The sequence below is a fragment of the Leuresthes tenuis genome, unplaced genomic scaffold (genome assembly GCF_036924035.1).
Source record: "Leuresthes tenuis unplaced genomic scaffold, fLeuTen1.0.hap1 SCAF_15, whole genome shotgun sequence".
Classification (NCBI taxonomy): domain Eukaryota; kingdom Metazoa; phylum Chordata; class Actinopteri; order Atheriniformes; family Atherinopsidae; genus Leuresthes; species Leuresthes tenuis.
The window spans coordinates 1,444,946-1,464,595 of NW_027325369.1; the positions used below are offsets into that span (position 1 = coordinate 1,444,946).

Genomic DNA, 19,650 nt, shown 5'->3' on the forward strand with positions numbered 1-19,650 from the left:
TGATAGTATCTGACAGAGCTAAATCTATACAAATTATTCGGCTTTTTAAAACTAGACTTGTCAGCAGGGATTTTAAGACCCAGCAACAGGACACGACTGGAAACCACAGGCCAGAGCAATGTCTTTTCTGTACTCTGTGGCTATGATAGAAATCACGTGTATTAAATGTCAAATAGCATTACAAATAGCAGCATTTTTAAAGTGAGCTTTTCTTTTTCTAATTTAGATACTGCTCTTAAACATATCTGCTGCACGAGACGTGGGCAGAAGCGTCACCTCACAGCGAGAAGGGTGGAGTTTGCATGTTGACCCTGGGCATGCTGGGACTGATTGGTGCTTTTAACAGCTCTCCTGGAGTCAGGGGGATAGATAGTGCATGGTTGTGTGTCTCTGTGATGGCCTGGCAGTCTGTCCAGGGTGGACTCAGTCACAGCATAGGACCCCCACCCGTGACCCCAAGCAGATGAATGTCTGATATATTTTTAAAAAACCAAGATATCCAACACATCTTGCATGTAATATTCACTGTAAATAAAGATAACCTCATGCATGGATGTTTTCATTCTTTAAAAGGTAGCAATAAGGGCAGTTGGTACTTTCACTGTTGCCTCAGAGTTTTATTGTGAGATTAATTCAAAATCAGAATGTTCGTTATGATAGTAGAAAAGTTACCGTAGCAGTATATGTGTTTTAGTCATGTCTCCTTTTTCTGATTCTGTTCATGTTGTTATGAGTTTCATTAGTAATGCATCAGCTAAAAAACAAGACATAAATACTAGAATTTTCCTTTCCTTAAATACATTGTTTATCACTGAGCTGTCTTACTTTTTGAACTGAATGAAAATGGCTTTATCCTGTGTTTTTCGTGCTGACCCGACACCTTTGCCTTAAGAATGGCTTTTAGCTCGGTGACATTTTCACCAAACACTTTGTGCTTCAGGATAACTGATTCTTGTTCTGCTTGCTGCTGTTTGTCATGTTTCTGTTTGTTTTTCTAAATGTGATTAAACATAGAAATGATTACCAGATTTTACCCGAATTTAAAGACCGTTTTTTTTGCTGTTACAGAGTTTCTCAGGTTGTGGGTTAGCTGAGGCTATTTGATCAATATCCCTTCCTGTGAATAGCAGACTGCCACTGTTTGGTAGATCTCCCCATATTGTTACAGCATTATTAATACAGGGGAAAAACTACAAAATAAAAATGCACAGAGGAGAGTGTCCCTTCACTGAACCAGTACTGTCATCAGAGTGCACACTGAGTGATCTTTCATCTGAGTAAACAGGTCAAAGGTGGTTCAAAATCAAACCTAACATGCATGTTTTTGGATGGTGGGAGGAAGCCGGAGAACCCGGAGAGAACCCATGCAGACACAGGAGAACATGCTGAACCTGGAACCTTCTTGCTGTGCTAACCACCATGCAGCCCAGAACAGTCCAGTTATTATATCTAATTAACATTAACAATAGTAACACCACATTGATGCCAAAATGCTCCCCACCCAAAAAATGAGATAAAAGTGCAGAAAATTCTAAAGTCAAAACTCGTTTAATTATTCCCATCAAAATGAATAATTTGATGTGGCATGAAAATTAGACCTGGTTTTATGTATTCATTTTCAAATGTTTATAAGCTGCTAAAAAGATGGTAATCATCTGGAGATATTGGGACTTAATCGTGTAAAAATCCAGACAAACTCAACTTTGTAAGAGTTGGGAGAAAACTAACTAAACTCATATATAGAAATAATTCTGTCAAGTAGTTCTTGCTCTAAAGTTAAATGTATTTTTCTTTACCTTATAGCATAATTATCTGTCAAAAGTAGAAAGTTGTCTCGTAAAGAATAATGCGAGTTAACTAAGAAGTAAAAGATTTGGCAAACTAAGCATCCTTGTTGGTACAGCTTCAGAAGATATGAACAGAATTATCATTCTACTGATTTTTCCAAGATTCTCAACAGAAATCTGTGACAGTTGTGAGCAGGTGATCTCATTTATATGAACATTTGTGTATTGATAATATGCTATTAGAAGTCAGTCCATTAAACCTGAAGAATTTTTGTTCTGAACTGAAATGTTAAAATCACTGAGTGTAAACCAGTTCAGGAAACATGGTCTATGTTAAGAAAACCTTTGTTTTTTTATTGTGTACACTTGCAAGAGACAAGACATAAGAAGTTCTACAAATGTACAGAAGCGGAAAAAGAAAAGCCTCAAACAAAGAGATTTAAAGGAAGGGAGCAGTTATGTATATGATTTGAAAAAAAGATGAAAAGAAGTAGTAGAAAAAGATCTTTAAGATGAAAAAAAAAGATTTGGTTCAATTCAAATGAAAATTAGGATGACAGAGATAAGAATGATGATAAAAACACTAATAATCATAGTAATAGGCTCAGGCAGCCATTGGAGGCAGCCTCAAGTAGCAAGTTGTGGCAGAACCCGCAACGTTCATTTTACAGAACCTTGATTATCATCTGCTAAAAGTCTGCATCCTTGAATCAGATCAGAATCTTTATTGTCATTGTACATTTGAAGTAAACACAAGAAACTTGTGCTAAAGAAAAAAGAATGGACCAGACTCAGTGAATAATTCCCTATAATCCCTATAGACCAGTGAGCAGTGCTGACCAACATGTCATTGGGGTCATCAGGTGGGAACCTCCTTTCATCAGTGTTTCATCCAGTTGGGCTAGGACACCTCCAGGAGGCTACACAGTGATCACTGGTGTCCCAGAATCACTCCCCTAATGCCAGCCATCACTGCTCCTCACACCACAACAACCATCTTTTCTTCCACAACCACAGCCTGCCCCAGCCTCTCACCAACTGCACACCAGTCATAGCGGGGTGGGATACAGACCCTGGTTCAGGTAGGGGGTAGAAATATAAGAGGTAAAGATAAGTAGGAGTTAGATTCAAACCCTGGTTCAGGTAGGGGGTAATGAAAGTATAGAGGGTGCTGGAGGTGGAGGCAGGACAAGACACTAGGAGATTCAGCAGACAAACTCACCTAAACAGTCCTACAATCTCTAAAAATGCCAGCAAAAACAAGGCCATACAGGCCAACTCACCTGAAATGGCCACCTGCTTTCAAAAGGCTCACATGGGCCACACCCTCCACTTAAATATATCCTGGATTTCTTCCTTGCTTCTGCCAAGAGTCTGTTTACCCTAAGTGCTCCCCCTGCTGGGCCCCCAGCTACTATTGCTTCTTCTGATCCGAATCCACTGACTGGGCTTTATTGCCTCATCTGACACTTCCTTCACTATTTTCCTCACACTCTGTCCACTTACACCCAACTCCCTCAACAATGAGACAACAAACTTTGCAACAAATCCTCTCCTTCCTGCTTCCACTGGACAGATCCTAACTTTCCATCCTCGCTGCTCTGCTTCTGCCCCCAACTCCACATACCTAAGCTTTTTTCTTTCATATGCTTCTGCCACTAAGTCCTCCCAAGGAACAGTCAGCTCTATGAAATAGACTCATTCTACTCCTCGACCACAGGACTATATCAGGCCTTAGATTGTAGGTACTTCCAAGCATTAAAAGCTGCATGGTCTGGCTGTCTATCTTTCACAGATGTTTGTAGAAGCAGTGCTTGAATTTATACACCTGTGGTCACGGAAGTGATTGGAACACCTGAATTGAATTATTTGGATGGGTAAGTGAATACTTTTGGCAATATTGTGTATGTCAAGGTGTACACCATCTCCACAGTAAATAAAGACAGTGGGATGTATTCTACAACCATCTCCTCTTTATAATATTGATACAGAGATTGTTGGCTCTGTAGCAGTTTCTCCACCTGCTGCTTGTACACATTGTTGGAGATCAGTCCGACCACCGCTGCCTCGTCTGCAAACTTAACTATATAATTTCTCAGGTACCTTGCAGTGCACTTATTTGTCAAGAGATTTTATAGGAGGGGGCTCAGGGCAAATCATTGTGGGGAGCCAGTATTGCCTCGACCACCCTCGGTGTCCAAGTCTCATTCTTTCAATACTGAAGTAAGAGATATCATGTTAAATTTCTCAAGTTCTAACCCTGTTATAATATATATTTTTATTAGAATTGAAGCTATATATTGCAGTGATAGTTTTCCGATAACCAAAAAGCTGTGAATACTCCTCAGATCTTTGAGTATTTTAATCAAACAATCTGATGATGAATGCTTTGTCTTCATAATGATCTAATTTACATATATTCTTGTTTAAATTAATCATTTCCAGTCTTCCTTCAGTAAAAATAAAGTCCCAATTTCTGTAGAAATCTAAATTTTTTGTTTATTATTCATCTGCTCCACCTTCATTGCTGTATTCATGATACTTGTGTGAATGTATCCACTTTGTTATTAATAAAGATTGCTTAAATGAAAAAAAAAACAAAACAAGCGAGTGTTCTGAACGTCACTTCTTTTTGGCGGAAGTGTGGAGTTGGTCGTCGGGAAACAGAGGCGGAGTGAAACCTCCTCACTTTCGATCGCTCTCTGCAGTGACGTAAGGTCGGGCCGGGCTGCCACGTCAGATGCTCCGTCACCACTAACAACAGAAAACATGGCGACGTCTATTAGGGAGAAGCAGACAGGTATGTGACAATGGTGTCTTTCAGTTGGTTTCAGTTACTTTCAACAGCAGGCAGTCGCGATAACAGGCAACGAAGAGCTTCCCCGGACCGACGTCTCTCCGCGGATGCTAAACTCAGCGCTTCTCTCCAGCTAACAACCGCCCCGCTTTAACAGAACTAGCTGCCGGTTGAGCTGCTCAATTTGTTTCTGTTTCACATCATAAAATCGTTCATTTCTCCGCCACTTCAATGCCAGTAACTGAACCAACCACTCCGTGCACTGAACTGTTAATCGCACGGCTAGCATAACAGCTACTCGTGCTGGTGGCTTTGAAACGGAGGAATTGTCCAGTTGAAGCTAGCCTGCTGCTAAAGTGAAAACTGGATTTAGGATATTCTGGATTTGTAAACCCAATGTGAACCCATCCGCCCCTCCTATACCCACCCTACCCCTTTAAGTTTCCTTTAAGTCGTGGCATTGTAGACCCCTTATCTCTAAAATGTGGCTATGCTCTGAAATGTGTCAAAATTGTGGCTTTTTTAAAATGATTTCCTTCAGATTACAGTTAACACTCCAGAGACTGAGCAGCAAAGTATGTAAGATGAGAAAACTACTTATAAGAACATAAAAAGGAGAAGTCATCTGAACACCAAGTGTTTCACTAAAAGCTTGGAAGGTAAAAATGCAACTAAAACACAAAGAAGCAAGCTTAATTGAACAGATCCCAGGAACTGTTGACATCAGTCCCGCATGTTTCTGCCTTCCATGATCTGAAAAAGAAGTGTGGAGCGAATGCTGGAAATTGTCGGGGGCATGTGGTTCGATGTCTTGTGCAGGGACACTTCCACATCCACGTCTGTGCAGAGACTTCCACACGAGCCTGCGAGAGGCTGCCTCTTCAGCTGAGTGAAGCTCGAGTTTGGGGGGAGCTTACAGACTACGCTCTGCTTTTTATTCAAACACACATCCACACACCAACGATCAGCAGGCAAAGTGTCTCCACCTCGACATGTGGCAGTTGAATCGGGAGTCGAACCAAAACCCATGAAGGAATGTCCTGCTTTTTTTTGTCTTTTTCATGTTAAAGTTAATAATGATAAGCTGCAGTCCCAATGTAAACTGGTGTTTAACTGAAACAGCTTGTTTTGTACAATCAATGGTACACCCCCCCCCAAAAAAACCGTATGATGTAAAGAATCTGATGGCTCAGATGTTTAAAATGATTTTTTTGTGTTTGCGCAGTCGCTTTAAAGCGCATGCTGAACTTCAACACTCCTCCTGTGAAGAGCACAGCAGCCGAGCCAGTATGGAAGGTAACGCTCCTCAACACCTGCTGCACATCATCACACATCCAGCTGTTTGACATTCTTTTGGAAGTTAGAGTCAGAGGTGAATTGTTTTAGTTCAACCTACACACTCCTTGGAGTTGAGCGGCGAAAACTCCCTTTCTCTTATTATTTGTACATCAATCAGTCGACCAAATCTATATTTCCACCTGAAATAACATCTGGATTGCTCTGCCTTCACTAAATCAGCCACATTAGTTTTTTTAATCTATGGTTGGTGTGATGTGAAGCTGAATTGAAGAATACTGTATTAATCGCAAAAAAGAACGTTATTTTTTACATAATAAAGAAGTTATTTCTATGGGCAGCCTCTGGCCGGGGAAGCCTCTTCTGGCCGGGGAAGCCTCTGGCCGGGGAAGCCTCTGGCCGGGGAGGCCTCTGGCCGGGGAGGCCTCTGGCCGGGGAAGCGTCTGGCCGGGGAGGCCTCTGGCCGGGGAGGCCTCTGGCCGGGGAAGCCTCTTCTGGCCGGGGAGGCCTCTTCTGGCCGGGGAGGCCTCTTCTGGCCGGGGAGGTCTCTGGCCGAGGAAGCCTCTGACTGAACACACTTTGTTGTTTGATCATTATGTTCTGTTCAGGTTTTTTCCGTCAAAATAAGGAAGCTTAACGATAATAATACTTTAAACAAGATTATTAACAGTATTTGGACGAGGACTTTGAAACCCCAGTTTTGAAAATACCCTCATTAACTGGCCTCAAAACTTTTCTATCTACACACAACGTGAAGATCCTGGGTGTCATCCTGGACTCGATCCTTTGAAGCTCACAGACTCCCTCCTTTCTGGTGTACCACTCAAGCTTCTCCATAAACTCCAGCTGGTCCAGAATTCAGCTGCCGGGTCATCCCCAGAACCCTCCATAAATCGCAGCAGTCCTGTTCTTCAGGAGCTGCACTAGCTGGATCTTGTTCTTATTTCTAATTTTTTGCACTGTGTTTGTAAGGTGACCTTGAGTGTCCGCTGCCTGTAAATAAAAGGTATTATTATCATGAGTTTTACTGTGTTGCCACAGCTGGGGTCACAGGCAGAAGCTCAGAAGACAGAGAAGCTGTGTTGATGCTTTTCTAAGCTTTGACCCGTGTGTTTCTGCAGGTGTTGGTGTACGACCGGTTTGGTCAAGACATCATCTCCCCGCTGCTGTCTGTCAAAGAGCTGCGAGACATGGGCATCACCCTGCATCTGTGAGAGAGCTGCATGACTGTGTTTGATTGTTGGAAAGTGATCTTAGTTGACTAACTGATCTATCATGTTATTCATTCAAAAGCTGAAGCTCAGTTTAAGGGAATGGAGCCTCACTCTTTTCCAAATGTAGACCTTTAGAATTCAAGTGGATATATATACGCTGAAGTCTAAGTGATGCATACTGACACATAAAGATCTTTATTATTATCTGAAAAAAAGATGCATGAGGTGGTGCAAAGTGATCAGACACAGTGGGAGATGCAAACGAAACATTCAACAGCTCTTTTTTTTTTATTAAAAAACCATTTGATAATGATAAAGACTTGTCAGTATTTCCTTCTTAGGGATGAAGCAGCTCTTTAAATGACTCACAGATCTTATTTACATGCCTCCACTGGAGTTAGGTCTCTTCCTTGATCAGATTTATCAGGGTGAGGATGGTGATGGATTATAATGATATGCAATCGAGACTACATGAGAATTCTGAAATATAATTAAATGTAGAGCAAAAGTGGTTAAGAAGTGAGCTCAAGATCAACATTTTGGATTGTCCCAGCCTGTGAATTTTATCCAGTGTCTGTCGAGGGAATGAAAGTGAGAACAGCAACAAAGAAGCCTTTCAGCCTGGGAGCTGTGGATCATTACCGTTAATCCCACTCCTTCTTCTTCTTTGGGTCAAATGAAATGACAGGTTATGGTTAAAGTGTTTTTGATGTAGTGGACCTACAGAGAGCTACTCTCTCTTCCTCCTCTCACCTTCAAGTCAGAATTTATACAACAGCAAACTAGGAAAAATCCCAGAAGGGTGAATACCTTTTCAGCGCACTATATATTCATAAATAATGAATATTTATATGTAGAAAAAGGATATATAAGAAGATAGAGTTGTGTTTGACTTTACATTTATACAAATAATTTTCCACTCAGAGAAAAATGTGAAGGTGTTCTTTGTGTTTGTTAAGGCTCCTTCACTCAGACAGAGACCCCATTCCAGATGTTCCAGCCATTTACTTCCTGATGCCCACAGAGGAGAACATCGACAGGATCTGTCAGGTGCTGCCACACACTGACACATGAAACACCATGCGGCAGCAGGGTCCAACTTTGTGTGCAGCTGTAAGAAATGTTTCCAAATGAAAAGCTTTAAAGACAGGAGAACCTTTATAAAATAACCTGGTGAAGGAGGGGGGGTTCTTTGGTGCGTTTACCAGTATCAGTTACCCCGTTCTTTCGTTAATTATTTGATTTTGAACATGATAAGAATGGTGTAACAGCCCTGAGCATTTTGATTACCACGAGCACTCATTTTCCTTAATTTTCCACACCTGTTCTACTTCCTCTTTCTTTTTTTTTAGCTATTTTCCTTCCTTCTACATGATGCTGTTGCTTTGGATGGTTACATCCATCACTACTGGAGTTAGTCAACCACGACAAAGTCAGGATGGTTAGCCATCACCAGTTTATCAGTGTGGGTCTGGAAGTCCCACAGGAAGTTAGCTTTGTCCTGTTCTTGAGTTGGATTTGGGCCTTTCAACCCATACTGGTTGCCTGCATCTTAAATCCTTTAAGTACAGTTTTTGGCCAGATAGATCTTCACACTGCCTGGCCTAAAACAAGGAAATGAAGAAGAGGGCAGCAGTGATAGTTGTGGCAATTTCAAATGACAGCCATGAATGACAGCTCTAGATGTAGATACACGCATACATACATTAAAAAGTATATATTAAAAATAACAGATGTGTTTAACACGTTGAATTGTCTGATTAAAAAGACTTTGGCTGGGTTCAGTGTGGATGGTGTGGGACACACTGATGGTACAGCAGTGACTCAGGCTCCTGACGTTCCTGACAGATGATTTGCAGCATCTTAGTAACCTTGTAGCTGTAATCAGTGAATGATTAGCACTTACTGTAACGTGGTGATTCTATGTGTGTGTGTGTGTGTGTGTGTGTCTGTAGGACCTGAGGAACCAGCTGTATGAGTCGTATTACCTGAACTTCATCTCTGCCATTAGTAGAAGTAAACTGGAAGACATCGCCAGCGCTGCTCTGGCTGCCAATGCAGTCACCCAAGTCACCAAGGTTACCATGGTTACACCTACCTTTTTGCATACTAATCTTTTTTTCTTTTTAGTATTGCAAGAAAAGCAATGCCTCCATGACTATTTGGAAGCTACAGCAGTTGCCTATAGCAGTTCCCTATATTTCCCTAAATTAATGAAAGTACTGTAAAGTGCCCCCAAATATTTAATCAAACTTGCGGAGATGTGTGTTAAGGCATTGCACCTTCTTAGATGATTCCTGATACATCACAGCTACTGCGGGTTTGCAGATCTTTTTTGCTGGAGAAGCAGCTAAAAATAGCAGTCTATCTTAATTTATTTAACAGACTCAGCAGGCCCTAAGTATCAGTTCTACTTCATGATTTCAACTGAGGACAACATAAAGATAGACAGCTTTATTTTTGCTGCAGCAGACAGTCACAGCACAATGTTTTCTGTTTCAGGGCTGCACTTTGGTGTCATTTAGCAGCTCAAACTGCAGTTTTTGGAGTGCAGTACTGAGTCATGAAGAATAGTGTTGGTAGAAGAAAGAAGATCAAACAAAATCAGTTGCCCTTAAAGGATGGTGTCAGTTATCATGCATTTTAAATGGAATTCCTGCCAGTCCAACGAATGCATGAGGGAGATTTGATTTTATAATAGACTTTATTCAGTCACAAACAAATTAGGTTGTTTTGACTGAAATACTGATCTGAGTAAACCACAGACTTTCTGGTATTTTTCTGCTTGGACGCTGAATGGTGTCTCTTTGAATGGAGTACTGTTGCATTGTCTGTATAAAGAAAGCACACACCGTTCACTCTTTTCCACACTGTGGTAGGACAATGTTACTCTCCTGCATGCAATCATATTTATAAGGATTGTTGTCACAGGCTGCAGACAAGCTGCAGACAAGCTGCAGACAGGAAGCAGACAGGAAGCAGACAGGCTGCAGACAGGAAGCAGACAGGGAGCAGACAGGCTGCAGACGGGCAGCAGACAGGAAGCAGACAGGAAGCAGACAGGCTGCAGACAGGAAGCAGACAGGGAGCAGACAGGCTGCAGACAGGAAGTAGACAGTAGTAGAAAGGCTGCAGGTAAGATACAGACAGGCTGCAGACAGGCAGCAGACAGTAGCAGAAAGGCTGCAGGTAAGATACAGACAGGCTGCAGACAGGAAGCAGACAGGAAGCAGACAGGAAGCAGACAGGAAGCAGACAGGCTGCAGACAGGAAGCAGACAGGCTACAGACAGGAAGCAGACAAGCTGCAGACAGGCAGCAGACAGGCTGCAGACAGGAAGCAGACAGTAGCAGAAAGGCTGCAGGTAAGATACAGACAGGCTGCAGACAGGAAGTAGACAGTAGCAGAAAGGCTGCAGGTAAAATACAGACAGGCTGCAGACGGGAAGTAGACAGTAGCAGACAGGAAGCAGACAGGAAGCAGACAGGAAGCAGACAGGCTGCAGACAGGCTGCAGGTAAGATACAGACAGGAAGCAGACAGGCTGCAGACAGGAAGTAGACAGTAGTAGAAAGGCTGCAGGTAAGATACAGACAGGCTGCAGACAGGCAGCAGACAGTAGCAGAAAGGTTGCAGGTAAGATACAGACAGGCTGCAGACAGGAAGCAGACAGGAAGCAGACAGGAAGCAGACAGGAAGCAGACAGGCTGCAGACAGGAAGCAGACAGGCTACAGACAGGAAGCAGACAAGCTGCAGACAGGCTGCAGACAGGAAGCAGACAGTAGCAGAAAGGCTGCAGGTAAGATACAGACAGGCTGCAGACAGGAAGTAGACAGTAGCAGAAAGGCTGCAGGTAAAATACAGACAGGCTGCAGACGGGAAGTAGACAGTAGCAGACAGGAAGCAGACAGGAAGCAGACAGGAAGCAGACAGGCTGCAGACAGGCTGCAGGTAAGATACAGACAGGAAGCAGACAGGCTGCAGACGGGAAATAGACAGCAGAAAGGCTGCATGTAAGATACAGACAGGCTGCAGACAGGAAGCAGACAGGCTGCAGACAGGCTGCAGGTAAGATACAGACAGGAAGCAGACAGGCTGCAGACGGGAAATAGACAGCAGACAGGCTGCAGGTAAGATACAGACAGGCTGCAGACAGGAAGCAGACAGGAAGCAGACAGGAAGCAGACAGGAAGCAGACAGGGAGCAGACAGGCTGCAGGTAAGATACAGACAGGAAGCAGACAGGCTGCAGACGGGAAATAGACAGCAGAAAGGCTGCAGGTAAGATACAGACAGGCTGCAGACAGGAAGCAGACAGGCTGCAGACGGGAAGTAGACAGCAGCAGAAAGGCTGCAGGTAAGATACAGACAGGCTGCAGACAGGCTGCAGACAGGCAGCAGACAGGAAGCAGACAGGAAGCAGACAGGCTGCAGACAGGAAGTAGACAGCAGCAGAAAGGCTGCAGGTAAGATACAGACTGGCTGCAGACAGGCAGCAGACAGGTAGCAGACAGGAAGCAGACAGGCTGCAGACAGGAAGCAGACAGTAGCAGAAAGGCTGCAGGTAAGATACAGACAGGAAGCAGACAGGCTGCAGGTAAGATACAGACAGGCTGCAGACAGGAAACAGACAGGAAGCAGACAGGCTGCAGACAGGAAGCAGACAGGGAGCAGACAGGCTGCAGACGGGAAGTAGACAGCAGCAGACAGGAAGCAGACAGTCTGCAGGTAAGATACAGACAGGAAGCAGACAGGAAGCAGACAGTAGCAGAAAGGCTGCAGGTAAGATACAGACAGGAAGCAGACAGGCTGCAGACAGTAGCAGACAGGGAGCAGACAGGCTGCAGACGGGAAGTAGACAGTAGCAGACAGGAAGCAGACAGTCTGCAGGTAAGATACAGACAGGCTGCAGACAGGCTGCAGACAGGAAGCAGACAGTAGCAGAAAGGCTGCAGGTAAGATACAGACAGGCTGCAGACAGGAAGTAGACAGTAGCAGAAAGGCTGCAGGTAAGATACAGACAGGAAGCAGACAGGAAGCAGACAGGCAGCAGACAGGAAGCAGACAGGCTGCAGGTAAGATACAGACAGGCTGCAGACAGGAAACAGACAGGAAGCAGACAGGCTGCAGACAGGAAGCAGACAGGGAGCAGACAGGCTGCAGACGGGATGTAGACAGTAGCAGACAGGAAGCAGACAGGCTGCAGGTAAGATACAGACAGGAAGCAGACAGGCTGCAGACGGGAAATAGACAGCAGAAAGGCTGCAGGTAAGATACAGACAGGCTGCAGACAGGAAACAGACAGGCTGCAGACAGGCTGCAGACAGGAAGCAGACAGGGAGCAGACAGGCTGCAGACGGGAAGTAGACAGCAGCAGAAAGGCTGCAGGTAAGATACAGACAGGCTGCAGGTAAGATACAGACAGGAAGCAGACATTCTGCAGACAGGAAGTAGACAGTAGCAGAAAGGCTGCAGGTAAGATACAGACAGGAAGCAGACAGGCTGCAGACAGTAGCAGACAGGGAGCAGACAGGCTGCAGACGGGAAGTAGACAGTAGCAGACAGGAAGCAGACAGTCTGCAGGTAAGATACAGACAGGAAGCAGACAGGAAGCAGACAGTAGCAGAAAGGCTGCAGGTAAGATACAGACAGGAAGCAGACAGGAAGCAGACAGGCAGCAGACAGGAAGCAGACAGGCTGCAGGTAAGATACAGACAGGCTGCAGACAGGCTGCAGACAGGAAGCAGACAGGCAGCAGACAGGAAGCAAACAGGCTGCAGACAGGCAGCAGACAGGAAGCAGACAGGAAGCAGACAGGCTGCAGACGGGAAATAGACAGCAGAAAGGCTGCAGGTAAGATACAGACAGGCTGCAGACAGGAAACAGACAGGAAGCAGACAGGCTGCAGACAGGATGCAGACAGGCTGCAGACAGGATGCAGACAGGCAGCAGACAGGAAGCAGACAGGCTGCAGGTAAGATACAGACAGGAAGCAGACACGCTGCAGACAGGCTGCAGACAGGAAGCAGAAAGGCAACAGACAGGCAGCAGACAGGCTGCAGACGGGAAGTAGACAGTAGCAGACAGGAAGCAGACAGGCTGCAGGTAAGATACAGACAGGAAGCAGACAGGCTGCAGACAGGAAGCAGACAGTAGCAGAAAGGCTGCAGGTAAGATACAGACAGGAAGCAGACAGGCAGCAGACAGGAAGCAGACAGGCTGCAGACAGTAGCAGACAGGGAGCAGACAGGCTGCAGACGGGAAGTAGACAGTAGCAGACAGGAAGCAGAAAGGCTGCAGGTAAGATACAGACAGGCAGCAGACAGGCAGCAGACAGGCAGCAGACAGGCAGCAGACAGGAAGCAGACAGGAAGCAGACAGGCAGCAGACAGGAAGCAGACAGGCTGCAGACAGTAGCAGAAACGCTGCAGGTAAGATACAGACAGGAAGCAGACAGGCTGCAGACAGGAAATAGACCGTAGCAGAAAGGCTGCAGGTAAGATACAGACAGGCTGCAGACAGGAAGCAGACAGTAGCAGACAGGAAGCAGACAGGCTGAAGACGGGAAATAGACAGTAGCAGAAAGGCTGCATGTAAGATACAGAATGGCTGCAGACAGGAAGCAGACGGGAAGCAGACAGGCTGCAGACGGGAAGCAGACAGGCTGCAGACAGGAAGCAGACAGGCTGCAGATAAGATACAGACAGGAAGCAGACAGGCTGCAGACAGGAAGTAGACAATAGCAGAAAGGCTGCAGGTAAAATACAGACAGGCTGCAGACGGGAAGTAGACAGTAGCAGACAGGCTGCAGACAGGCTGCAGGTAAGATACAGACAGGAAGCAGACAGGCTGCAGACGGGAAGCAGACAGGAAGCAGACAGGCTGCAGACAGGAAGCAGACAGGAAGCAGACAGGCTGCAGACAGGCTGCAGACGGGAAGTAGACAGCAGCAGAAAGGCTGCAGAAAGGCTGCAGGTAAGATACAGACAGGCAGCAGACAGGCAGCAGACAGGAAGCAGAAAGGCTGCAGAAAGGAAGTAGACAGTAGCAGAAAGGCTGCAGGTAAGATACAGACAGGAAGCAGACAGGCAGCAGAATGGAAGCAGACAGGCTGCAGACAGTAGCAGACAGGGAGCAGACAGGCTGCAGACGGGAAGTAGACAGTAGCAGAAAGGCTGCAGGTAAGATACAGACAGGCAGCACACAGGAAGCAGACAGGAAGCAGACAGGCTGCAGGTAAGATACAGACAGGAAGCAGACACGCTGCAGACAAGCTGCAGACAGGAAGCAGAAAGGCAACAGACAGGCAGCAGACAGGCTGCAGACGGGAAGTAGACAGTAGCAGACAGGAAGCAGACAGGCTGCAGGTAAGATACAGACAGGAAGCAGACAGGCTGCAGACAGGAAGCAGACAGTAGCAGAAAGGCTGCAGGTAAGATACAGACAGGAAGCAGACAGGCAGCAGACAGGAAGCAGACAGGCTGCAGACAGTAGCAGACAGGGAGCAGACAGGCTGCAGAGGGGAAGTAGACAGTAGCAGACAGGAAGCAGAAAGGCTGCAGGTAAGATACAGACAGGCAGCAGACAGGCAGCAGACAGGAAGCAGACAGGAAGCAGACAGGCAGCAGACAGGAAGCAGACAGGCTGCAGACAGGAAGTAGACAGTAGCAGAAACGCTGCAGGTAAGATACAGACAGGAAGCAGACAGGCTGCAGACAGGAAATAGACCGTAGCAGAAAGGCTGCAGGTAAGATACAGACAGGCTGCAGACAGGAAGCAGACAGTAGCAGACAGGAAGCAGACAGGCTGAAGACGGGAAATAGACAGTAGCAGAAAGGCTGCATGTAAGATACAGAATGGCTGCAGACAGGAAGCAGACGGGAAGCAGACAGGCTGCAGACGGGAAGCAGACAGGCTGCAGACAGGAAGCAGACAGGCTGCAGATAAGATACAGACAGGAAGCAGACAGGCTGCAGACAGGAAGTAGACAATAGCAGAAAGGCTGCAGGTAAAATACAGACAGGCTGCAGACGGGAAGTAGACAGTAGCAGACAGGCTGCAGACAGGCTGCAGGTAAGATACAGACAGGAAGCAGACAGGCTGCAGACGGGAAGCAGACAGGAAGCAGACAGGCTGCAGACAGGAAGCAGACAGGAAGCAGACAGGCTGCAGACAGGCTGCAGACGGGAAGTAGACAGCAGCAGAAAGGCTGCAGAAAGGCTGCAGGTAAGATACAGACAGGCAGCAGACAGGCAGCAGACAGGAAGCAGAAAGGCTGCAGAAAGGAAGTAGACAGTAGCAGAAAGGCTGCAGGTAAGATACAGACAGGAAGCAGACAGGCAGCAGAATGGAAGCAGACAGGCTGCAGACAGTAGCAGACAGGCTGCAGACGGGAAGTAGACAGTAGCAGAAAGGCTGCAGGTAAGATACAGACAGGCAGCACACAGGAAGCAGACAGGAAGCAGACAGGCTGCAGACAGGAAGTAGACAGTAGCAGAAAGGCTGCAGGTAAGATACAGACAGGTTGCAGACAGGCAGCAGACAGGAAGCAGACAGGCTGCAGACAGGAAGTAGACAGTAGCAGAAAGGCTGCAGGTAAGATACAGACAGGAAGCAGACAGGCAGCAGACAGGCAGCAGACAGGAAGCAGACAGGCTGCAGACAGTAGCAGACAGGGAGCAGACAGGCTGCAGACGGGAAGCAGACAGTAGCAGAAAGGCTGCAGGTAAGATACAGACAGGAAGCAGACAGGAAGCAGACAGGCTGCAGACAGGAAGTAGACAGTAGCAGAAAGGCTGCAGGTAAGATACAGACAGGAAGCAGACAGGCAGCAGAATGGAAGCAGACAGGCTGCAGACAGTAGCAGACAGGGAGCAGACAGGCTGCAGACGGGAAGTAGACAGTAGCAGAAAGGCTGCAGGTAAGATACAGACAGGCAGCACACAGGAAGCAGAGAGGAAGCAGACAGGCTGCAGACAGGAAGTAGACAGTAGCAGAAAGGCTGCAGGTAAGATACAGACAGGTTGCAGACAGGCAGCAGACAGGAAGCAGACAGGCTGCAGACAGGAAGTAGACAGTAGCAGAAAGGCTGCAGGTAAGATACAGACAGGAAGCAGACAGGCAGCAGACAGGCAGCAGACAGGAAGCAGACAGGCTGCAGACAGTAGCAGACAGGGAGCAGACAGGCTGCAGACGGGAAGCAGACAGTAGCAGAAAGGCTGCAGGTAAGATACAGACAGGAAGCAGACAGGAAGCAGACAGGCTGCAGACAGGAAGTAGACAGTAGCAGAAAGGCTGCAGGTAAGATACAGACAGGCTGCAGACGGGAAGTAGACAGTAGCAGAAGGGCTGCAGGTAAGATACAGACAGGCTGCAGACAGGAAGCAGACAGTAGCAGACAGGAAGCAGACAGGTTGCAGGTAAGATACAGACAGGAAGCAGACAGGAAATAGACAGTAGCAGAAAGGCTGCAGGTAAGATACAGACAGGCTGCAGACAGGAAGCAGACAGTAGCAGACAGGAAGCAGACGGTAGCAGACAGGAAGCAGACAGGAAGCAGACAGGAAGCAGACAGGCTGCAGACAGGAAGCAGACAGGCTGCAGACGGGAAGTAGACAGTAGCAGAAAGGCTGCAGGTAAGATACAGACAGGCAGCAGACAGGCAGCAGACAGGCAGCAGACAGGCTGCAGACAGGAAGTAGACAGTAGCAGAAAGGCTGCAGGTAAGATACAGACAGGAAGCAGACAGGAAATAGACCGTAGCAGAAAGGCTGCAGGTAAGATACAGACAGGCTGCAGACAGGAAGCAGACAGTAGCAGACAGGAAGCAGACAGGCTGCAGACGGGAAGCAGACAGGCTGCAGACAGGCTGCAGGTAAGATACAGACAGGCTGCAGACAGGCTGCAGACAGGCAGCAGACAGGCAGCAGACAAGAAGCAGACAGGAAGCAGACAGGCTGCAGACAGGCTGCAGACAGGCAGCAGACAGGCTGCAGACAGTAGCAGACAGGGAGCAGACGGGAAGTAGACAGTAGCAGAAAGGCTGCAGGTAAGATACAGACAGGAAGCAGACAGGCTGCAGACAGTAGCAGACAGGGAGCAGACAGGCTGCAGACGGGAAGTAGACAGTAGCAGAAAGGCTGCAGGTAAGATACAGACAGGCAGCAGACAGGAAGCAGACAGGCAGCAGACAGGAAGCAGACAGGCTGCAGACAGGAAGTAGACAGTAGCAGAAAGGCTGCAGGTAAGATACAGACAGGCTGCAGACAGGCAGCAGACAGGGAGCAGACGGGAAGTAGACAGTAGCAGAAAGGCTGCAGGTAAGATACAGACAGGCTGCAGAAAGGAAGCAGACAGGCAGCAGACAGGCAGCAGACAGGCTGCAGACAGGCTGCAGACAGGAAGCAGACAGGCACCAGACAGGCTGCAGACAGGCACCAGACAGGAAGCAGAGAGGCTGCAGACAGGCACCAGACAGGAAGCAGACAGGCAGCAGACAGGAAGCAGACAGGCAGCAGACAGGAAGCAGGCAAGCTGCAGACAGGCAGCAGACAGTATTTGTTTATTTCATTGCTCAGGTATTTGCATGTATTAGTTTAGTTGTGATATCCATGTGTTTGTCTCAGGTGTTTGATCAGTATCTGAACTTCATCACCCTGGAAGACGACATGTTCATCCTCTGCCACCAAAACAAAGAGCTCATCTCCTACCACGGTAAAACACACGCATATGCCTCGCTTTCTGTCCTTATGATCTCACTGGTTTACTCGCCAAATTCACTCTCTCTCACATAAATCCAAAGCCAAGCATCCATTCCCCCCTTTAAGTTGTAAAAAGCCAAACAAAAGCCAATCATTTTTAGTGAAAATTCTCACAGAGAGAGAGACAGAAAATGTCTTCCTGTCACCAACATTGGTTTCACTCTTCAAAGTATATTAGCTGCATCATCTGCGTAGCCTACCACATGTTTTATGATCTGTCAGATGAGCATTTAACATGTTTTATGATAATAAAAAAGGCGTCATGGCTCTGTGGTGACTGCTGTGGTTAAGCCACACATACACGGGGAGAACATGCAAACTCTTCTATGAATGATAATGATGATGCTATTGTTTGGAAATGACAGAAGCTGCAGTTGTGAGCAGAGTGTGATGAAGTATTTTTCTCTTTTTGTTGTCTGTGCAGCCATCAACAGAGCATCCATCCAGGACACAGACATGGATACCATCATGGACACCATTGTGGACAGTCTCTTTTGCTTCTTTGTTACTCTGGGTGAGCACAGCCCCGAGTTCACTACAGTAAATCAATTTGATTGATTTGCTCGGATATAGAGACCTTTTAACCGTCTAATATCAACAGTGTGGAATAGACTCCAGCAAACCTCGACTAAAAATAAAAACATATATAGTTACTTCTGTGTTACTAAATAAATGTATCGATCTAATAATAATGCCATGCATAGTCTACAGCTTGCTTTACTGTTTTTGGTGGGATAATGTACAGTTCAAGAGGTTTGGACAAGCTATCATTTTATTTCAATTTACTATCATTAAATTCAATGGTTAGGTTACCATTACCAAAGTTTTGATTTTCTGACATTGTCTGACCTTCATTCAGCTTCATGAACATGGATTCAGTTCCTCTGTCTAACAACAAATGTTCGTATATCACCGTATATCATTCATGTTGCTTTGTTGGACACTCCTCCTTAAATTGTACAGTTTTACGTTTGCGTTGGTCTCAAAACGAGATGAGGTGATACAAATCTGACCCCTATGGTAACATTAACCATCAGTACATGGCTCCCAAGAATCAATTCATATTATGTTTCATGAACATATTGAAAATATTTTCAAGGAGGTGACAAAGTGGAAAAATATCATTTAGAATAGTTGAAAACAAATTTGGGACCAGATACTGATCTGAAACAGTTCTTTTTATCAATCAAATGATTTTTAGACGATTCAATGTGTTACTGTCTCTCTCCACTAGGTGGTGATGTAAACGCCTGCTGATTTAGAGCCAGTTGGATTTTCAAATAATCTCCATGTCTGATATTTTTTGACAAAAAAAGGAGTCTTGCAATATTTCAAGTAAATGATAACCTGTGACACGTTTAACATTTTGATGTTTAAAACCTCCAAAGGTCTCTTTGTGGGATTAAACAGCTATGGACACATTTTCATGTTTGCCTAAACTGTCCTAATCATGCTTTGTGTTCAGTGGAATGAGACTTTATTAATAAGTGATGCTGTCGTTGGTCAGGCGCGGTGCCGATAATCCGCTGTCCTCGGGGAAATGCTGCAGAGATGGTTGCTATGGTGAGTTCACTTCAACTAGCTGAACCAAAGTAGTTTTCCAAAGTAAAAGCCTATTTAAATCTTGTTTTGACTTAAGAAATGGTCAGTTTCAAAGGCTGCTCAGACAAAAACCGGCCCGTGCAGGATGAAAAGCAGATCTTTGTTTCTGATAACCTCTGATACTTGTCAATTCATTCTCCATCAATGAATTTTTCTTTTTTTAAATCATGTTTTGCCAATTCATCAATTAAAAAA

General features: G+C 45.9%; 1 protein-coding gene across 1 annotated transcript in view; it reads left to right on the top strand.

The window, feature by feature from the left end:
- The first annotated feature begins 4,504 nt into the window (after positions 1-4,504).
- The window catches only part of scfd1 (sec1 family domain containing 1), a 34,745-nt gene continuing 19,599 nt past the window's right edge, over positions 4,505-19,650 (top strand). The window contains exons 1-8 of the mRNA XM_072365255.1: positions 4,505-4,587; positions 5,810-5,880; positions 7,002-7,090; positions 8,054-8,144; positions 9,050-9,172; positions 17,719-17,806; positions 18,278-18,367; positions 19,361-19,416. Coding sequence (XP_072221356.1) covers positions 4,557-4,587; positions 5,810-5,880; positions 7,002-7,090; positions 8,054-8,144; positions 9,050-9,172; positions 17,719-17,806; positions 18,278-18,367; positions 19,361-19,416 — 639 coding nt within the window. The 5' untranslated portion in view covers positions 4,505-4,556. The remainder of the gene's footprint in view (positions 4,588-5,809; positions 5,881-7,001; positions 7,091-8,053; positions 8,145-9,049; positions 9,173-17,718; positions 17,807-18,277; positions 18,368-19,360; positions 19,417-19,650) is intronic.